This window comes from Pyxicephalus adspersus, chromosome 8 (assembly GCF_032062135.1).
Source record: "Pyxicephalus adspersus chromosome 8, UCB_Pads_2.0, whole genome shotgun sequence".
In the NCBI taxonomy this organism is placed as follows: domain Eukaryota; kingdom Metazoa; phylum Chordata; class Amphibia; order Anura; family Pyxicephalidae; genus Pyxicephalus; species Pyxicephalus adspersus.
The window spans coordinates 11,786,570-11,802,492 of NC_092865.1; the positions used below are offsets into that span (position 1 = coordinate 11,786,570).

At 39.2% G+C, this 15,923-nt stretch overlaps 1 protein-coding gene across 3 annotated transcripts in view; it reads right to left on the minus strand.

The window, feature by feature from the left end:
- Nucleotides 1-1,864: 1,864 nt before the first annotated feature.
- The window catches only part of USP33 (ubiquitin specific peptidase 33), a 47,390-nt gene continuing 33,331 nt past the window's right edge, over nucleotides 1,865-15,923 (minus strand). For 2 of the 3 annotated variants that reach the window (XM_072419504.1, XM_072419506.1), the window contains 8 exons: nucleotides 15,445-15,625; nucleotides 15,225-15,351; nucleotides 13,351-13,520; nucleotides 12,968-13,049; nucleotides 11,320-11,428; nucleotides 10,314-10,416; nucleotides 8,959-9,027; nucleotides 1,865-8,321 (listed from right to left, as the gene is read on the minus strand). In XM_072419504.1, the coding sequence (XP_072275605.1) occupies nucleotides 8,164-8,321; nucleotides 8,959-9,027; nucleotides 10,314-10,416; nucleotides 11,320-11,428; nucleotides 12,968-13,049; nucleotides 13,351-13,520; nucleotides 15,225-15,351; nucleotides 15,445-15,625 (999 nt within the window). In that variant the 3' untranslated portion in view covers nucleotides 1,865-8,163. The other variant, XM_072419505.1, reaches the window with a different exon arrangement.

A 15,923-nucleotide genomic window follows, 5' to 3' on the forward strand; every position in this document is an offset into this window, starting at 1 on the left:
TTGCTGATAGAGTCCGGGCTGGGATTGCTGCGAGCTGTAAAAATAAATGAGGAACCTGCATACATTTTTGGAGTCTGCTCCAAAACGTGCTTTTAAGCTGAGCAGAGGTAAAATATCACATGCGTGTCCCATGCAGACCTGCCCAGTGCCAGACTTCTCCAGGGAACAATTGCAATCTCCCCATCAGCAGAACTTTTCCTCTTGAGATTAGTTTGCTGGGTTTGCACTGCAGGGACTTTGACAATTAACGCAGGTGTGTTGCATGCACATTTATTATTAATGGGCTCCCTTAGCACAGAGCAGGTTTCTGGACAAAACAACAATAAGAAAATGCTTGGTGTAACTGGGCCCATTTGGTTGGCATCATAAGATCCCAGTCCTGACTTTCTAAGTGTTCTGCCTCCAACCTGATTTAAGGCCTTTCAAGAGCTCAACTCTTCCTGCAATAAAGCACATGCATGCCGTGTCCTTCCTAACTCTCACAATGCAGAACTTAGTGACTAAGGCTACGTACACACATCAGATGATTCTCATACGATATTCGGCTCAGGGCTGATATCGGACGAGAATCTGGCATTTACAGCGCTCGTCATCAGAACGACCATCATGGCCAATCCACTGGTGAGGAACGATCATAATGGCAGCACAGTGGCTTAGTGGTTAGCACTCTGGCCATTGCAGCACTGGGTCTCAGGTTTAAATCTCGGCCAGGACTATTTGCATGGAGTTTGCAGGTTCTCCCCGTGTTTGCATGGGTTTCCCCCGGGTACTCCGGCTTCCTCCCACATTCCAAAAACATGCAGTTAAGTTAATTGGCTTTCCCCAAAATTGACCTTAGATTGTCCGTATGACTATGGTTGTGACATTAGGTTGTGAGCTCCTTTGAGGGACAGCTAGTGACATGATCTACTAGCACATGTACAGCGCTGTGTAATATGTTGGCGCTATATAAATACTGTTTAATTATAATGAAAGTGAAGGGGAGAGAGCACAGCGGGGTGCCATTCCGTCATTCTCCCCCCTTCCCTCGCTATACAGAACGGTGCTGTATGTACAGCGGTCGTTCACACATCGTGCAGTCGTTTGTCGTTAGAAAGGATCTTTCACAATTATTGCACGTGTGTCCCCAGCTTAAAGGTCTAGGCAGTCATTGTGCGGTCATGCCAACATTTAGAATTTCCACTGAAATTACAGAATTCCAATGGAAAATGGTGGCGGGGGGAGCACAGGGAAGATGAAAGCAGGGACCTTATTCCAATGCTATACACTGTATGTCTTACAACCATCATTTGCTTTAGAGTTGACACAATTCTCAGGCTAATGATTGTAGGCAAACCTCTCTCAGGCAAACCTGCAGTTAATGCTATGGGTCTGCCGCAAGCTCAATAGCACTCCCAACTGCTTCTATTCAACTAAATGGGGGCGGTTATAAACTACTTGCAGAATGCAACATGTTGCTTTTGGCTGCCTTTTAGCAGCCGGCTGCTTCCAATGACTTGAATGCAACGGCTTTTAACTGCAGCTCACAGCGGTTGCTTTTTTATATGCATTAACTTCCTGAAAACACTGAACTGCGACCGGACTTAATTGCATGACAGAAGTTGACTGCAGGTGAGGCTGGACTGAGATTGGCACAGCTACCACAGGGTAAACCTCACAGTATTGAAGTGGGGTAACTCTGTGCCACTCATCCTTTTTTGCAGTGGGCATCCGATCTATATTTACCCCGGTGCCATTTCTCTTTTACAAACATGGCATATCCAGCATCGTAAGACCACCATGGTTTTCACCTCGTATGAAGATGGAACAAGTTATGGCGAGAGACTAAAGCATTCCAGGCAGTAATTCAAAGGCAGACAATGGATTAAACTTGTCTTCTTTTATTGACTGTTTACAATGAGCAATTAAATAATTCAACAGATTCATAACATGCTAACAATCACGTGTGCCATTCATTGCATTTGTGCAGTAAAAACTGTAAGAACAAGCCACAGAGAATGCAATTCATTATTACAGCAGTACCCCGGGGGTTTTCACCGACCATGGTCTAGGGACGTCTCAGTGGTTATTTTTACATCATTGAGTTTCTGTAATATTTACACGCCAGAACTGGAGAAACACCAGGACGTAAGGTAATCTGTGTTGCAGGTGAAGGTAAAACTTGAAGGGCCAGCACCAACTTCCTGAATAACTGGAAGCCATAAATCAAGACAATATTCAACTCTATAAATATTTTCTTTATTGCCATTCTTGTTGCATTTGCATGAACTGGAAAGATGCTGAGGTTATGATAGCTGCAAGGTGCACATAGGGAAGAATTGCCTCAGCCTCTTTTTAATTACCAATTAACTAGTTCCCCCAATTTTTCTAGTAAAGTACAGAAGAGTGAAAAAAGAATCTGATTGGCTGACACGGACAACACAAACTTAAAGCTAAACTTCAGGCACAGAACAAAAGAATACATACTATTAGGGTGTATGGCCAACAACTGACACGGATGAGGTTGTTTTTTGCATTCAAGGCCCCTTGAATTCCTCTGCAGCTGAATGAAGGCAGCTTGAGGCACCAACTTTCCAAGTTTGGTTTTTTGATGCCAATATTTTACTAAATAAGTACTTTTGATTCTGAGCTATTCTTGAATACATTACAATTTGTTCATCAGTGGCAACCATTTAGAGACCCCTAAATGTAGTCATTTTGTGATCCCATTAGTAGAGACTAACACACAAACTGCAATTAATCAAAGGATTTTTTGTGCTCAATGTAAAATACTTTTCCTAGCTGATCATTGAAGGTCAGTGTACCATAGAGTGAAATACACATTGGTGGCAACATACCCACATGTATACACACCCACAACTTTAACTTTGTTGCAGATTTTGCATCACAAGCCGCAAGCGCAGGACTTACTACTGCAATGCGCCAAGTGCTCTGCAAACTCCAATAAAATGAATACCATAAAAGGATTCATATCACACATTCACTTGTGATGTGTTTGATAAATGTAATGCAGGGAAGTAAATGGCATGCTGGGACCCTAGGGCTAAGCAGAATTCGTGCCACTGACGTAAATGTTCTGAAACTTGTAAAAATGTATAGAAAAACTGCAAGCTATGCATTTAGAAGCAACATTTTTTTTTACAAGCTGGAAACTAGGGAAACGGCTGAGAAAACTGGAAACTAGGGAAAAGTAGCTGAAATGCATAAATGTGGGGTTTCCAGGGTAATTAGTTTTATGAGCCACACAATGCACCTGGGTATCAGGTGTATCTCGCAAAACAAAGTCACCCTATTTGTAATCTTTTACATATCTTACAGAAAGATGCCACACACCCCTTTATATATATATATATATATATATATAGGCATCGAATTACCACATTTCAAGTTTACTATAAAGGGATACAATGTATTCCAAAAACACATATACAGGTAGTCCCTGGGTTACATATGAGATAGGGACTGTAGGTTTGTTCTTAACTTGAATTTGTATGCAAGTTGGAACAGGTACATTATTTTAAAAAATTAAATTAGGACAGATGTTTGTCTCAACATATGAGGTAGGTGATATCAGTTACTGTATAACATCCTCACTGTGAGTTAATCACTAACAAAGCAAAAAAAACAAAGGAAAAAAAAAAAAAACTTTATGGAGCCTAGACATTCATTACCTTCTGGCGCAAGCTGCGCTTTGATATGCAAAATGAAACGACTGTAACAGGGAGGCATCCGAATGTCGGATGTCCTTACTCGGGGACTACCTGTACAATATAAAATCAATCTCTGTTTTACAACCCGTTCTCTTGAAAAATGTTTTGCTCAACGCGTTTCAAATCTTATCTATAGAAAGAAAAAGGAAATAATCTGTTTATAAGATGTCGGACCAAAAATCTTTCAATAAAACAAAATATAAATTTAAACACCACAAAACTTACAACTCTCTTAGGAGAGACTACTTTTATACCTGCTAACAATTTGTAAGTTTTGTGTTATTTTTTTTGTTTTATAAAAAAATTGTTTAGTTTTTGGTCAGTTTAGTTATAAACTGATTCTTCCCCTTTTCTTCTATGGATAAGATTGGTCAGTTATGTTATAAACAGATGTGCAACAAGGTGTAACATCTTGAAAAAAAATCTGAAGCAGACGGTTGAAAACTGCGAAATGCGTTGAGTAAAACATTTTTTAAGACAAGAGGTTGTAAAACTGAGAGACTGATTTTTTTATTGTAATTGTATGTGTATGTTTTTGCAAAAAATTAATTCTTTTATAGTAAACTTTAAATGTGGTAATTCGATTCCTAAAAATCACCATGACTTTTTACCTCTCCCAAGATTGACTTTGTGGAATGCATTAAATACTTGAACCCAAGCCCTTTCCCCTTAAGCCCTACTGTGCTGGGGAAAACAGGACGTCATTTTAAAGACCAATCTGGTTACCCTAACGGCAGTATATTGTTAATTTAGTGTTATATATATGCCTGGAGTTTAGCTTTAAATCCCAACCACAGCCTACTACTGTAGGAAAAAGCAACAGGTTAAAAATTGCTCAAATCACAGAGAATCTTACAATCTTCCAAAATTATGCAGGGTTACCACGGTGTGGAGTATTTATCCAGCACACAGAAGTTGAGTTCGCTGCCAAAAAGAAGAAAGTTCCAAAGTGAAATTGGCAAAATTGACATGTCCCATCCAGCTGTGAGGATTTCAGAATAGAAGTTACAGCATATTTACAGAGAATTATTGACAAAAAAAAAAAAAGTTCTGACCACACACATATGCAATTACTCTACTACAGGTCTGAGAAATCACAGAACCTCTAGAACATCTACAGTCGTTTTACTTTTTTTCCCAAATGTGAAAAGAATGATCAGTTGTGCTTGCAGGTAAATTTTGAACTGTGCTGTCTATCAAACTGGCCCTTGGTGAGGAAACCTCCACCCAAAATGACAAAGCTGGCTTTGGGAGAGGGATGATGACAGTGCAGTGCAGTGCAGATATATTGCAGAATTCATCGTTTTTTTCCCCCCCTCACTGCTCAAGGAACTGACACACAATACCCATAGACATTCCAGGGGAATCTTCTTCATGTGCACTGGCTGTAAAAAGGTAATTGTTGAGGAATGAAATGTATAGCATTGCATCCAAAAGGTGGTGCATAAACACCAATGTGTGCCAGCTTACTCTTTCTAAATGAATGAATGAATCATTTTGGGTGGAGATTTAAAGAAACTACACACAAGCTGGTCTCATTCATTTGGATAGTCTATGGCAGGGTCTCATCTAACTGCAGTTTAAATGCCGGGTATTAAAATCCTTCCCAACCCCTAGCACGGCTGTGATTAGCTGAGCAGGCCTTTTCAGCTGAGCTACCATTGATCGTTCTTTGGGTTCTCTGTAAAAAATCCTCACTGTGAGCTAATCACACAGCAACTTTATGGAGCCTAGACATTCATTAACTTCTGGAGAAAGCTGTGCTTTGGTATGCAAAAAGAAACAACTGCAAAGTTTGTCTTGGTCATTAAAGAGTTACAAGAGCTTGCAGAAGAGCTCAGTCCCAGCTGCGTTTAGCAAAAGATTTCTTCTGCAAGTCATGCAGACTGTCCCCCATCAAGCCTCCATCCTGCACAAGAGAGCAGGAAAGGCCTGTTCTTATCTGGGATTAATCCGAATGTTGGATGTCTTTAACTCAGGGACTTCCTGTACATATCTCCCCATTCATGTATTCTTTAAACAACACCATCCCAAAGAAAATGTTTTAACCAACAGGACTTTTAAGGCAATAAGCAATCCATTCTTGATATACATAAAACCCATAATTTATTATAAAGGATAAAAAGGTTTAACAACAATTTGTTTGAAATTTGTTTAACAACAATTTGAAATTGCTAATGTCTCTTAATTGGTTCAAACAGCAGCTTCTAACAAGTCTGTTAGAAAATAATTTTATAGGCCTGGTGATGATGTCCTTAGGACAAGCTCTAGGCCCAGTGGTCCCCCAACCTTTTGGACATCACGAACCACAAAATTTATGGACTCCAGACCGCGCATGCGCAGAGAGCTGTGTGTCACTCAAAGGGGAACAAACTTCCCCCAGAGTTACGTCATGATGCCAGAACCCGCTCACTCTCCCATCGCAGGTCTGAGTCTGCAATGGGAGAGTGGGTAGGTTGTGTCCAGAGACATAACCAGCCACCGCCCTGAACCTGCGATGCACACGGGAGACATGGTCCTTCTCCTGACCCCGCTGGGGGGTGCACCGGCCAGAGCTGTGGACCACAGGTTGTGGACTGCTGCTCTAGAGGGTAAAAGGGAGGTTGAGGGGTATATGTGTAATTCTGGGAAATACCCTTTAAGAGTACCTAAAAATCAAGCTCAGCTATTCGAAGCCATGATGGGGGTTGGTAGGAATGAAATGATGGTGTACAATACAGCATTCCATACTCGGCACAATACTGAATTCTGCCTCAGCCCACCCAAAATAGAGAACACCTTGGAAAGCTCAACTGAACTTTCTTCCGGGGCTACAAAACCTGTGCTCTGCAATATTTCCTGCCCACCTGGATTACCAGTACATTAAAAAAAAATGCATCTATCTTCGACACCAGTAAAAATAAATTTAACTATATAAATATATTAGAAACATTCACATTTAAGAAACTTCCGATCAACACGACGAGCATCTTCTACAATTATCAAAATAAAATTTTCTTCCTACTTTTACACTAGGGCATGTCATGCACAAAACAAGTCTCAGCAGACAATAGGCTCAAGCATCATTGCATTACCATATTCATACGTTCAAGAAACAAAAAAAATACCAAGAACTGGCGTTTTCTTCATTGGATCCTCCTATCATTCTCCCACCTGAGTCACATATTAATAAAGTTACCCCTTCTGGGCAAAGCCAAAGCGATATAAAAATACAATTTTATAAGGGGCAGTAGGGAGAGGAGATGCGCCATTTTTTTCGGTTTAAAAGTGCTTTTTCATTTGTACAGCACAATAAAATGATAAGTCAAGGATTCCAAAATCAGGCATTGCTACATTCTCAATACTAACTTTGTCAAGCTAGGATATCAAAAAGCTGATTGGCTAAAGCCTTACACAGCATGAGACGAATAAAAAAAAAAAAAAGGGCTAAAAAGAAACCGGGAGAAGAAAGTGGAAGAAACGCCCAAAATCAGCTGCAACCATCACTGTTTAGAGCAGTGTTTCTCAGCCTTTATAACATGTGGGAACTCTTGAAATAACTTTCAGGTCTTTAGGGAACCCTGGCTATAACAACATCCACAGTTCACAGTATACTAGTGTGGTGGTGAGTAGTAAGAATGCCTCTTATATTGCTGGCCATTGGGAAGAATGTCACCCTTACAGATAGCCAAGAAGATTAATGGCGTCACCTATACTGACCTGAGAGGCCCAATTTGCTTAAGGAACCCCCAGCAACCTCTGGAGGAACCCTGGTTGAGAAACACTGATTTAGAGAATGCCAAAAAGGTGTATTCTGCAAAGCACACTGACTTAATCCTGGAAATGTGCTAGACAGGATCTGATGGTGAGGTTAACCCCAGAAGAATCAATTTCTGATAGTCAAACTCTTTTCTCTTATTCACAATATGTTTCTACAGAGAATGCACTACTGGGTACAAGTCTATTGCCAGCTGTACTCAGCACACACGATTCTGCATGGGTTTCGGCATATTTGATGTCATTGCCAATGTATTTGTTACTGATAAAGTGCAAAACTTCGACTTTCCTTCCAGTGTTTATGTATTATCCCCCAGCGAAAAGGGAGCTGCAGAATTGATATGGGAAACTCCTGGTAGCCAAACTCCCAAGGCATGGCAGTGGATCATACAAGGTGCCGTACACGGAATGTGTCCCCTGCAACCCAACAAACAGCTTCAAATTTACATGTTATATACAGTGAGGGACTGAACAAAAATAGCTCAATACATTTACATCATATGGATTAAAATGATCAGCATTCCCACTTTCTCTCTAAAAAACAAAAACATAAATAGGACACTTTAAATACCAGCTAACAAAATGCCCTGTAATGTAAAAAATACAGTTAACAAATGGAATGATTTGTACAAGAAAGGAAAAAAAAAAAAAAAAAAAAAAGTGACTTCATCTTCATATTTGCAGCTCCCCTAAATATTTATATATTCCGTGTCTCCACATCAATCTTCTCTTCGGTTTGGCTCACTTCCGATTCGTTGACTGCCACACTTTGCCTCAATGTAATTTCTGGACCCCCGCCATAGATGGACTGAAGGAAGTTCCAGGTGTCTTCAGAGATCTGTCCTGAATCTGCTCCTGATGGCAGAGTTTAGAAATTGGGCTTAGTTACATCTACAATGAGCAATATTAGGTTTTGGATAGAATGGGAAAGTGTTAGAACCTGTATCAGTATTCTGTTACTGTTTTGGCAACATGCAGGAAGCAAATGGGAATATCTGCAGAAAGTTCTAATATCATCTCATTCTATCCAGAGGTTACCAAGATTAAAAAAAATATTACTCGCCTTGCCTATTCAAACAGTTTTAACCCTTCCCTGCTCTTTCCAAATCTGGCTTGAATGCTATATATAGACGATTGTTAATCATTTTTTTATGTGACAGGTATGTTTTAAAAGAAGTAAAGGTGGTGTCTGTGGTATGTAATTTACCAGCTGCCTATTTAGGAAAGTACAAAAATAAAGAAATAAAAGTCCTCAGTCCTCCATATGTAGTGCACAGTATGTGTATATCGTAGTTGCATTCTTCATTGACATATATACTATTGCTTTATGCTGCCATGCATTTCTAGGTCTGCCGATAACCTCAAATTAAAGTTTTACAATAAATTATTTAAAATAGGGCTTTAATAATATTCTCCCTTCTGGCCTTCTATCTACAGCCGCCTTTTGTAGTGCTATCTGTCCTAAAGTCCCACTGATAAAAGCATTGCTTACCTTGTCTCAAGGTAATATGTCCGCATTTACTAACTGCAATTTTAGAATTATCGATTGGTCCAGGAGGATCTGAAAAAAGAACACACACTTATGAAACACTCCCACAGTCACTACCGACATTAAAGTACAAGAAAATCTTTGCAGAATGACAACTAACTTGTGTATTTTACTTAGCTGCTACATGTTTAATATATCTTGCATAATAACCCTGCTAATTGCATCTGATGCATGTCATTTCTTAGGATGGGCTTTCTGACAGTAACAGCAACAGATGCCCATGAAATGTGTGCTGGTAAATGCCAACCTCCGACTCCAATAACTTATCCAGATTCTCCTTACTTAGCAACCAGGTTCCATTCCTGCAAACTGGTTAAGTGAGAAGCATAGTAAAGAGCCGGTGTGCGGAGCTGCCAATGTGCAGCATCTATCAGTGACAGGATCCCCAACAGCCTGCAACCCGGGATCAATGTCAGAGTGTGGAGCAATAAACATGATACAGTAGAGATAAGTGATGGAAAAGCTATGCTGCTTTACAGTGTACTCATTGGACAGATGGTTTCAAGTACAGGCTGAGGAGTATCTGTACTTGGCTTTAGTGCTATCTGTATTTCTGATTCCCACTGCCACCTCCAAAAATTAAATTAAATAATTGAACATCATTACCTGGTCTCCTTCAGGCTTTGACCATCTTAATGGCCTGGTCAGAATGACAAAATATACATTATTGTAAATGTAAGATCCCGGGTATAGTGTACATTCAGTAGAAGATTGAGGACAGGCAAGTTTGTTTTATTTAAAAAAATGCAGACAGCTCTTTCTTGTAGAAGAGGCATGCTATGTCTACTCTGCAATAAAGAGTTGGTGGAATTTGTTTATCTTAAGCTCAACAAGTGGTTCCTTCAGGCATTGGGCCTCTCAGTACCCAGAAGTACCAGGGTTACATAAAATAGGGAAACAGCAGAAAATTAACTATTATCATGCTGCGTTTCTTACACAGGGTGGGAGTGTGGCTTTAAGATTATGAGAAATCTAAAACTGAAAATGTAGTCTTTCCTAGGAAATTGACCGAGGTTCGATCTCTGAGCGCTTATGCATTTTGTATGTAAAATAATATTCTGTTAAAACACAAATTTGGTGTTTAGGTGGTCTTGTTTTCTTGCACTTGCCACCTGTGATACTAGCAGGCAGAAACGCTGAATTTGTTATGTATTTTGAGTTAGAAGAAATTTCCCAACTTGTGTTTCAGGCTCTGCCCATCTCACCAAGCAGTCTTTCTCTTCTTATGAACTACTTGTAATGCAAATTAATTAGACCGTTAAACCCTCCTAAATGGCCAACAATAGAGCGGTACATACCAGCATCCTTGCCCTTCACAAAGCCTTCCCACTCCCGGAACCACTGCATGCTGATACAGTAGATGACAGCTAGGGAGTCTTCTTCTTGAAAAGCCTTGTTAAGCTGGAGAAACAAAGACACTGTGCTTTTAAAGGATTACAGAGCCTTCCAGTAGAATAAAATCATAAAGCTTAGAAAACAGTAATTACTTGGAATGAAAGCACATGGTATATACATTCAGCTTTAGTCTAGGGCTACAAATAAGTCACTCGCTGAAGTCCAAACTGCATTTTTCAGAAAAGTTAGGGCCAAAAAAAGAGAAAGTGTGGGCTGATCATGACTCAGGTTAGATAATTAGGCCTGAGAGACAATAGACAGACAGGCAGAAAAGAGGTGGGGGCTGTAAATGTTCGGAGACAGAAAAATACAGTTTGGATTTCTTTGAAATAAAGTTAAGGCGATAATATGGAGAACATGAAAAAATTAAGAAAAGCTCTGCCCAAACCCTCCTTATCTAACCAAACCTGGGTCCCTTTCCCACAAAATCTCTGATGAATGTTAGAGCTTTTTGCTTAGGCCTGCACTACCACAGATTCCTATTAGCCCAGAGGTGGGCTAATACGAATATGCAGGAGGTAGGAAAATGTGGACAAGATTTTACACTGTTGGCAAATGTTTAAGCATTTTCTGCTAGACTGCCACAAGACTGGTCCTTGACATGAAGATTTGGGAGGTTGCTGCGGGTATAAGAATGTCAATTACCAGCTCTTTACTTATAACATCCCCTCCCTATAACCAAACCTCCAAAAAACTGTACATAATGGACAAAAGACAGAAGAAGGGGAGGGAGAGCATTATTAAGCGAATGGGAGAGATAATGTAAGAGGGACACACATGGGCTAAGGGTTTATAACAATCTGGTAGCCTCCTTAAATCACTAAAAAAGAAACAAGGAACTGGATTGCTATTTGCAAATCTTATTGATTCAGGTTTTATACAGACTTAGACCACGGGAGATTCTTTTACCCGAATGAACGTTTCCAGTTCCATCTTCCTCCTCTTTTCAATTTTCTCCTGTTCGATCTGGCAGGTTTGGCAAACGTAAAGATGATTGACAGCAGGTCCACCTCCAAATCTAGAACCACAGAACATATATTGACAAATGGTAAGAGTGCTTTCATATAAAGATGTAGCTCTGAATTAGATTTGGTTCCTTTTGTTAGCAGGACTTCTTGGATGTTAGCAGGAGTCTTGAAGGATGAAATCATCAATTGCTCTCTATAGCATGCTTGCAGTTTTGAACAAATGTACACTTATCCCTCATTATATAGCTGTGTATTAGTGCAATCAGATATAATGACTGAGACAAGAAAATACATGCAAAGTGTCTTAATGGCTCCTAATGCTTTGAATGTGCCATCTGAAAGTGCCTGTGTGTAATCTGAGAAGAGTGAGAACCTTGGAACCTTACTCCATGTAATTACATTTTATCTGTCTGAGAACAATTCATTCACAGCATCCGTAAGAAAGGCTCAAAGGCGCACCTTACAAAGTGGAAACACCGGGGAGCCTCATCGCCAACTGCCTATTATGTACAAACGCGCAGGCATGCTTATTAAATAAAGCAATAGAAAAACCAGCAGTAATGGGTTAAGTGCAGTAACCAATTGCAAGCTAATCAGATCAGTAGTGAAGGGGTTACTGCACTTTTAACATCCGGACAGCAATTTCAGCTCATTAAAAAGTCAAGCTTACCTCTCCTAATATCGGGCAGCAGCTTTATTATGATACTGGCACATTTATGTGCCTGTGCATACCCTACCTCAGTCTCTGTGATAAAGGCAGATTGAGCAGGAGTCTCTGAAATTGAGCACGCTTACAACCAAATATTGTCTTTAAAACCAGAAAGTAAAGGTCTGGTACATCCATTCTTCCAATAAGATATTGTGCCCACCCAGTAATTTGACAACCAGTAAGGACTTGGGGGGTCAGCAATGAGTGTTGAAGCCTAGAGGATTAAAGTGGCCTTTAGGAAGGTGCAGATACTGGAGTACATGATATTAGCTTTAGCTACAGATACTTAGCAATCAATATTGAAGCCAAAGCCAGATGTCATTTTCCACATGAACTTTGCCCTTGAGCTATATCTATATAGACCAGTTAGTCCTACTGGGACACTGGGCCTTCTCTCAACAACACTACCCTTGAGACTTAAACTGACAAATTAATTTAGCACAACATTAAATACTCCAACCTTACATTATTTGGTAAACGATTTTTGCCTTTAGCCTAAAAAAAATCGTAATAGTCATCTGCTCCTTAGAGTCAAGTTATGGACATTATGTATTAAATGTATTATTTACCAATCACCACAATGTTGGCAAAAAAGGATAAAGCCACTACTCATCAAGAAAAATTCCCTTCTCCTTACTGAGCCACAAGGAGTAAAGAGAAATACCTGGTACTGCTGGTTAAGGGAACACGTAGCTCCCCAACTCAAAGCGCAGCACAAGTTCTTAATTATTGCCACCTTGTCCTGCCATATGGGCACATGAAGGAATTCCCCAGCCCTGTGTAACCTTCAAGTTGTCACACTGTTTTGCAAGGGCTACATCTTTATTTTAAACATGGCCAATTCACTTATTAGGATCTAGGTAATAAAATTAGCACTGACCTGCTGTATAAATGATCCCATATATTCTGAGGCAACATTACTACAAGGTCCTCTATAAGGCCAGATTTACGTGGTGGAACACCTAGGAAATAACCAAATAAAAAAAACAAAATGGTAAAGGAATAGTACATACATTTGATGATGTAACAACATAATGCATTATCAACTTTCCGGTCAGTAAGCAATCAATATTTCTGTACTCCAAGACATGTTCATTTAGACACCAAACAACCTACCAGAAATCCTTTATATAACTGAACTAGACTTACACAGACACAAGAAATCTGTATAAATTATTATCCCTGGTGGGAATTGATACTAAGATATAAAGGGGTTAAAACAAGAGTACTACGCACTAATACATCACTATATCCAGGACTTACCCCCATGGGCACACAGGAAATCATTATTGGATATGGGACCAGGCTCAGCAAATGTCTTAAATCTATTAAGCCACTGGCGAGAGATGTAAAACTGAAGCAAACTGGGCTCCGTGAGGTTTAGTAGGCTGGTCACCCTTCTCCTTTCCTTCTGGGCGTCTTCACTTGACTTCCTGGGGTGTAAAAAAAAATAAATAAATAAAAATAAAAACAAAAAGCAATAGTAAGGATACTGATAATGCAAAAAGAGAACAGTGCATCCTTTCTTGTAGATGAACTATGTCTGGTCCATTGATTTAGGAATAGCATATATGCTTTACAAAACATACATGTTTCTGTATGCACCTATCTCAAAACATTGTTGTTCTCATTTGCCCCTCTTTCCTATATTTTGATTCCTAATCCCTGCAAGGCAATTCTATCCATGGATGACATGCAGTTTAGTGCAGTGTATTTATTTATTACTTCTTGCAACATTGCCTGAACACCTGAGAAGCGACTTAAAAATGCAATCACTACAATTAGAACTTTACAGTGAGGCACCTCAGTGGTGACAAAAATTATTATTGTGGGGGTTTCACATGTATCTAACAGAGACCCCACAACAAAACACAGTAAAGCCTTTTTCAAGGCCGGATATGTAAGTAATAATGCTTAACTCCAGGCTTAACGTTAAATATACAATAATATAAAGTCAGTCTGTTCAGTCTGTCAACCCCTATTTAATCTACAACACAATGTAATACGTTAGCAGTAAATAAATACAGATGTCACAACGGTATATATTAACCTACCTGGCGGTCTAATTAGATCAGTATTTTTTTATGCAAAAACCTGTAAATTGTCTTGCATGGAAATTTATTTTACATTGTAAGCCTATAATTCTTAGGCATAACTTACCGAAATATATCCAATATTTAATAAATTTAAAAATAAAATTAAAAAAAAAAATCTGGGGTGCACAAAATACTAAAACCTGTAATATATAACTGTACAGTAACAGTAGCATATATATATATATATATATATATATATATATATATATATATATATATATATATATTACTTTGTATTGGATTCAATACAGTTATTTTGTATTGAATCCAATACAAAATTATTTAAATTTCCCGCCGCGCCTCCCGCACCAACGTCTCCGGGAAACGTCAGTGCAGTCACCAGCTGAAGATCGGAGGAAGAGGATGCGGCCTAAGGATGGGATCCGACGGGCAGGACGCCAATGGGACCAGGTAAGTGGTTTTTTTTATTTAATGTTTTTAGCTACCCCGAGTGTGGCTCGGGGTTACCGCTTTCAGCATGTTTTTTTTTTACCCCGAGCCACACTCATGAATACCGCTTAAGGGGGCGTTATACCGCTTAATATAGGCATTAATGCTAAAACCGTATGAATAAACTTATCAATAAAATTATAAAAACTGCTGCAGATATAAGCCTCCCTCTCTCTGGCATTTAAATCCATCTGTGTAATCCAATCACTGTAATCCAGTTACCATGATGATTATAGTGATTGGATTACCCATAATGGTTTAAATACTGGGTAATTCCATACCATCAAAAAATAGGCAATTAAATAAATAAAAATAATCATGCAAACGTGAGATTTCCAATAAGGAGTAAAACTGAAAAAGATTAATATACAAAGCTGCACCTACTCATCGGATTCATTTGTATGAGAATGAAGAATGAAAAGGCACACAGAGCAGTCTGAGGATGTACAAGCTGTGGATTTGATTCTCTTTTTGAAATAAACCAAATTAGGGTTATTCTAATACCCAAATATAACTTATTTTATTAATTACAGGTCATCAGTTCCAGGACAGATAAAAAAAAAAAAATTCTGAGTTTATTGAAGCCAATACCTATAGAAAAGTACGTAGGCCTCGGCGTTCTGCACTGTAGCTTCAGACACTTCAGTGACGCTCTGGTCATCAAATTCATACCAGAGGTTATTCAGGTTGTTGCGGCAGTAGGCGATATAGTGGCCACCTGGATAATGATATAAGGTTATGAGATAGAATTGTACACAGGATCTTTACTAAAGACAACAGGACGCAAACAACCCGATCCACAAATACTCACTGCTGGCAGTGCCATGATGACAAATTACAGACAAAAGGTCATAGGTGACAATCTGGCTCGGGCTGTCTTTAGCAAGAAAAGGCTGCAGATCCAAACCCTCCAGTGGGAACGATACGTGCGTACCGATTTTGGTTGAAAACATAAGCTCGTGCCTAAAGCGTTTCAGATGTATACTCAAAATCTGCAAGAAAAAGAATTATATTGACATTAAAAAATACATTGGAAACAATTGAAAATCAAATTTACTATAATGGTTTGAAGAGCAACTCAAACCGGTTTCTACTTGTGGGTTGAAAAAAGTTTATTAGCTTACTAGTAATTAATGATATCCAGGTTATTACCCACATTTCAGTCTCTGTTCATTGGGTTGCCGCTGTCAAAAGCCCAAGTGACTTCTTATTATTTTCGCCTGGAATACTGAATTGCTGGATCACCTCTGGCATCCATTTTTTCCTCAATATATATATATATATATATAT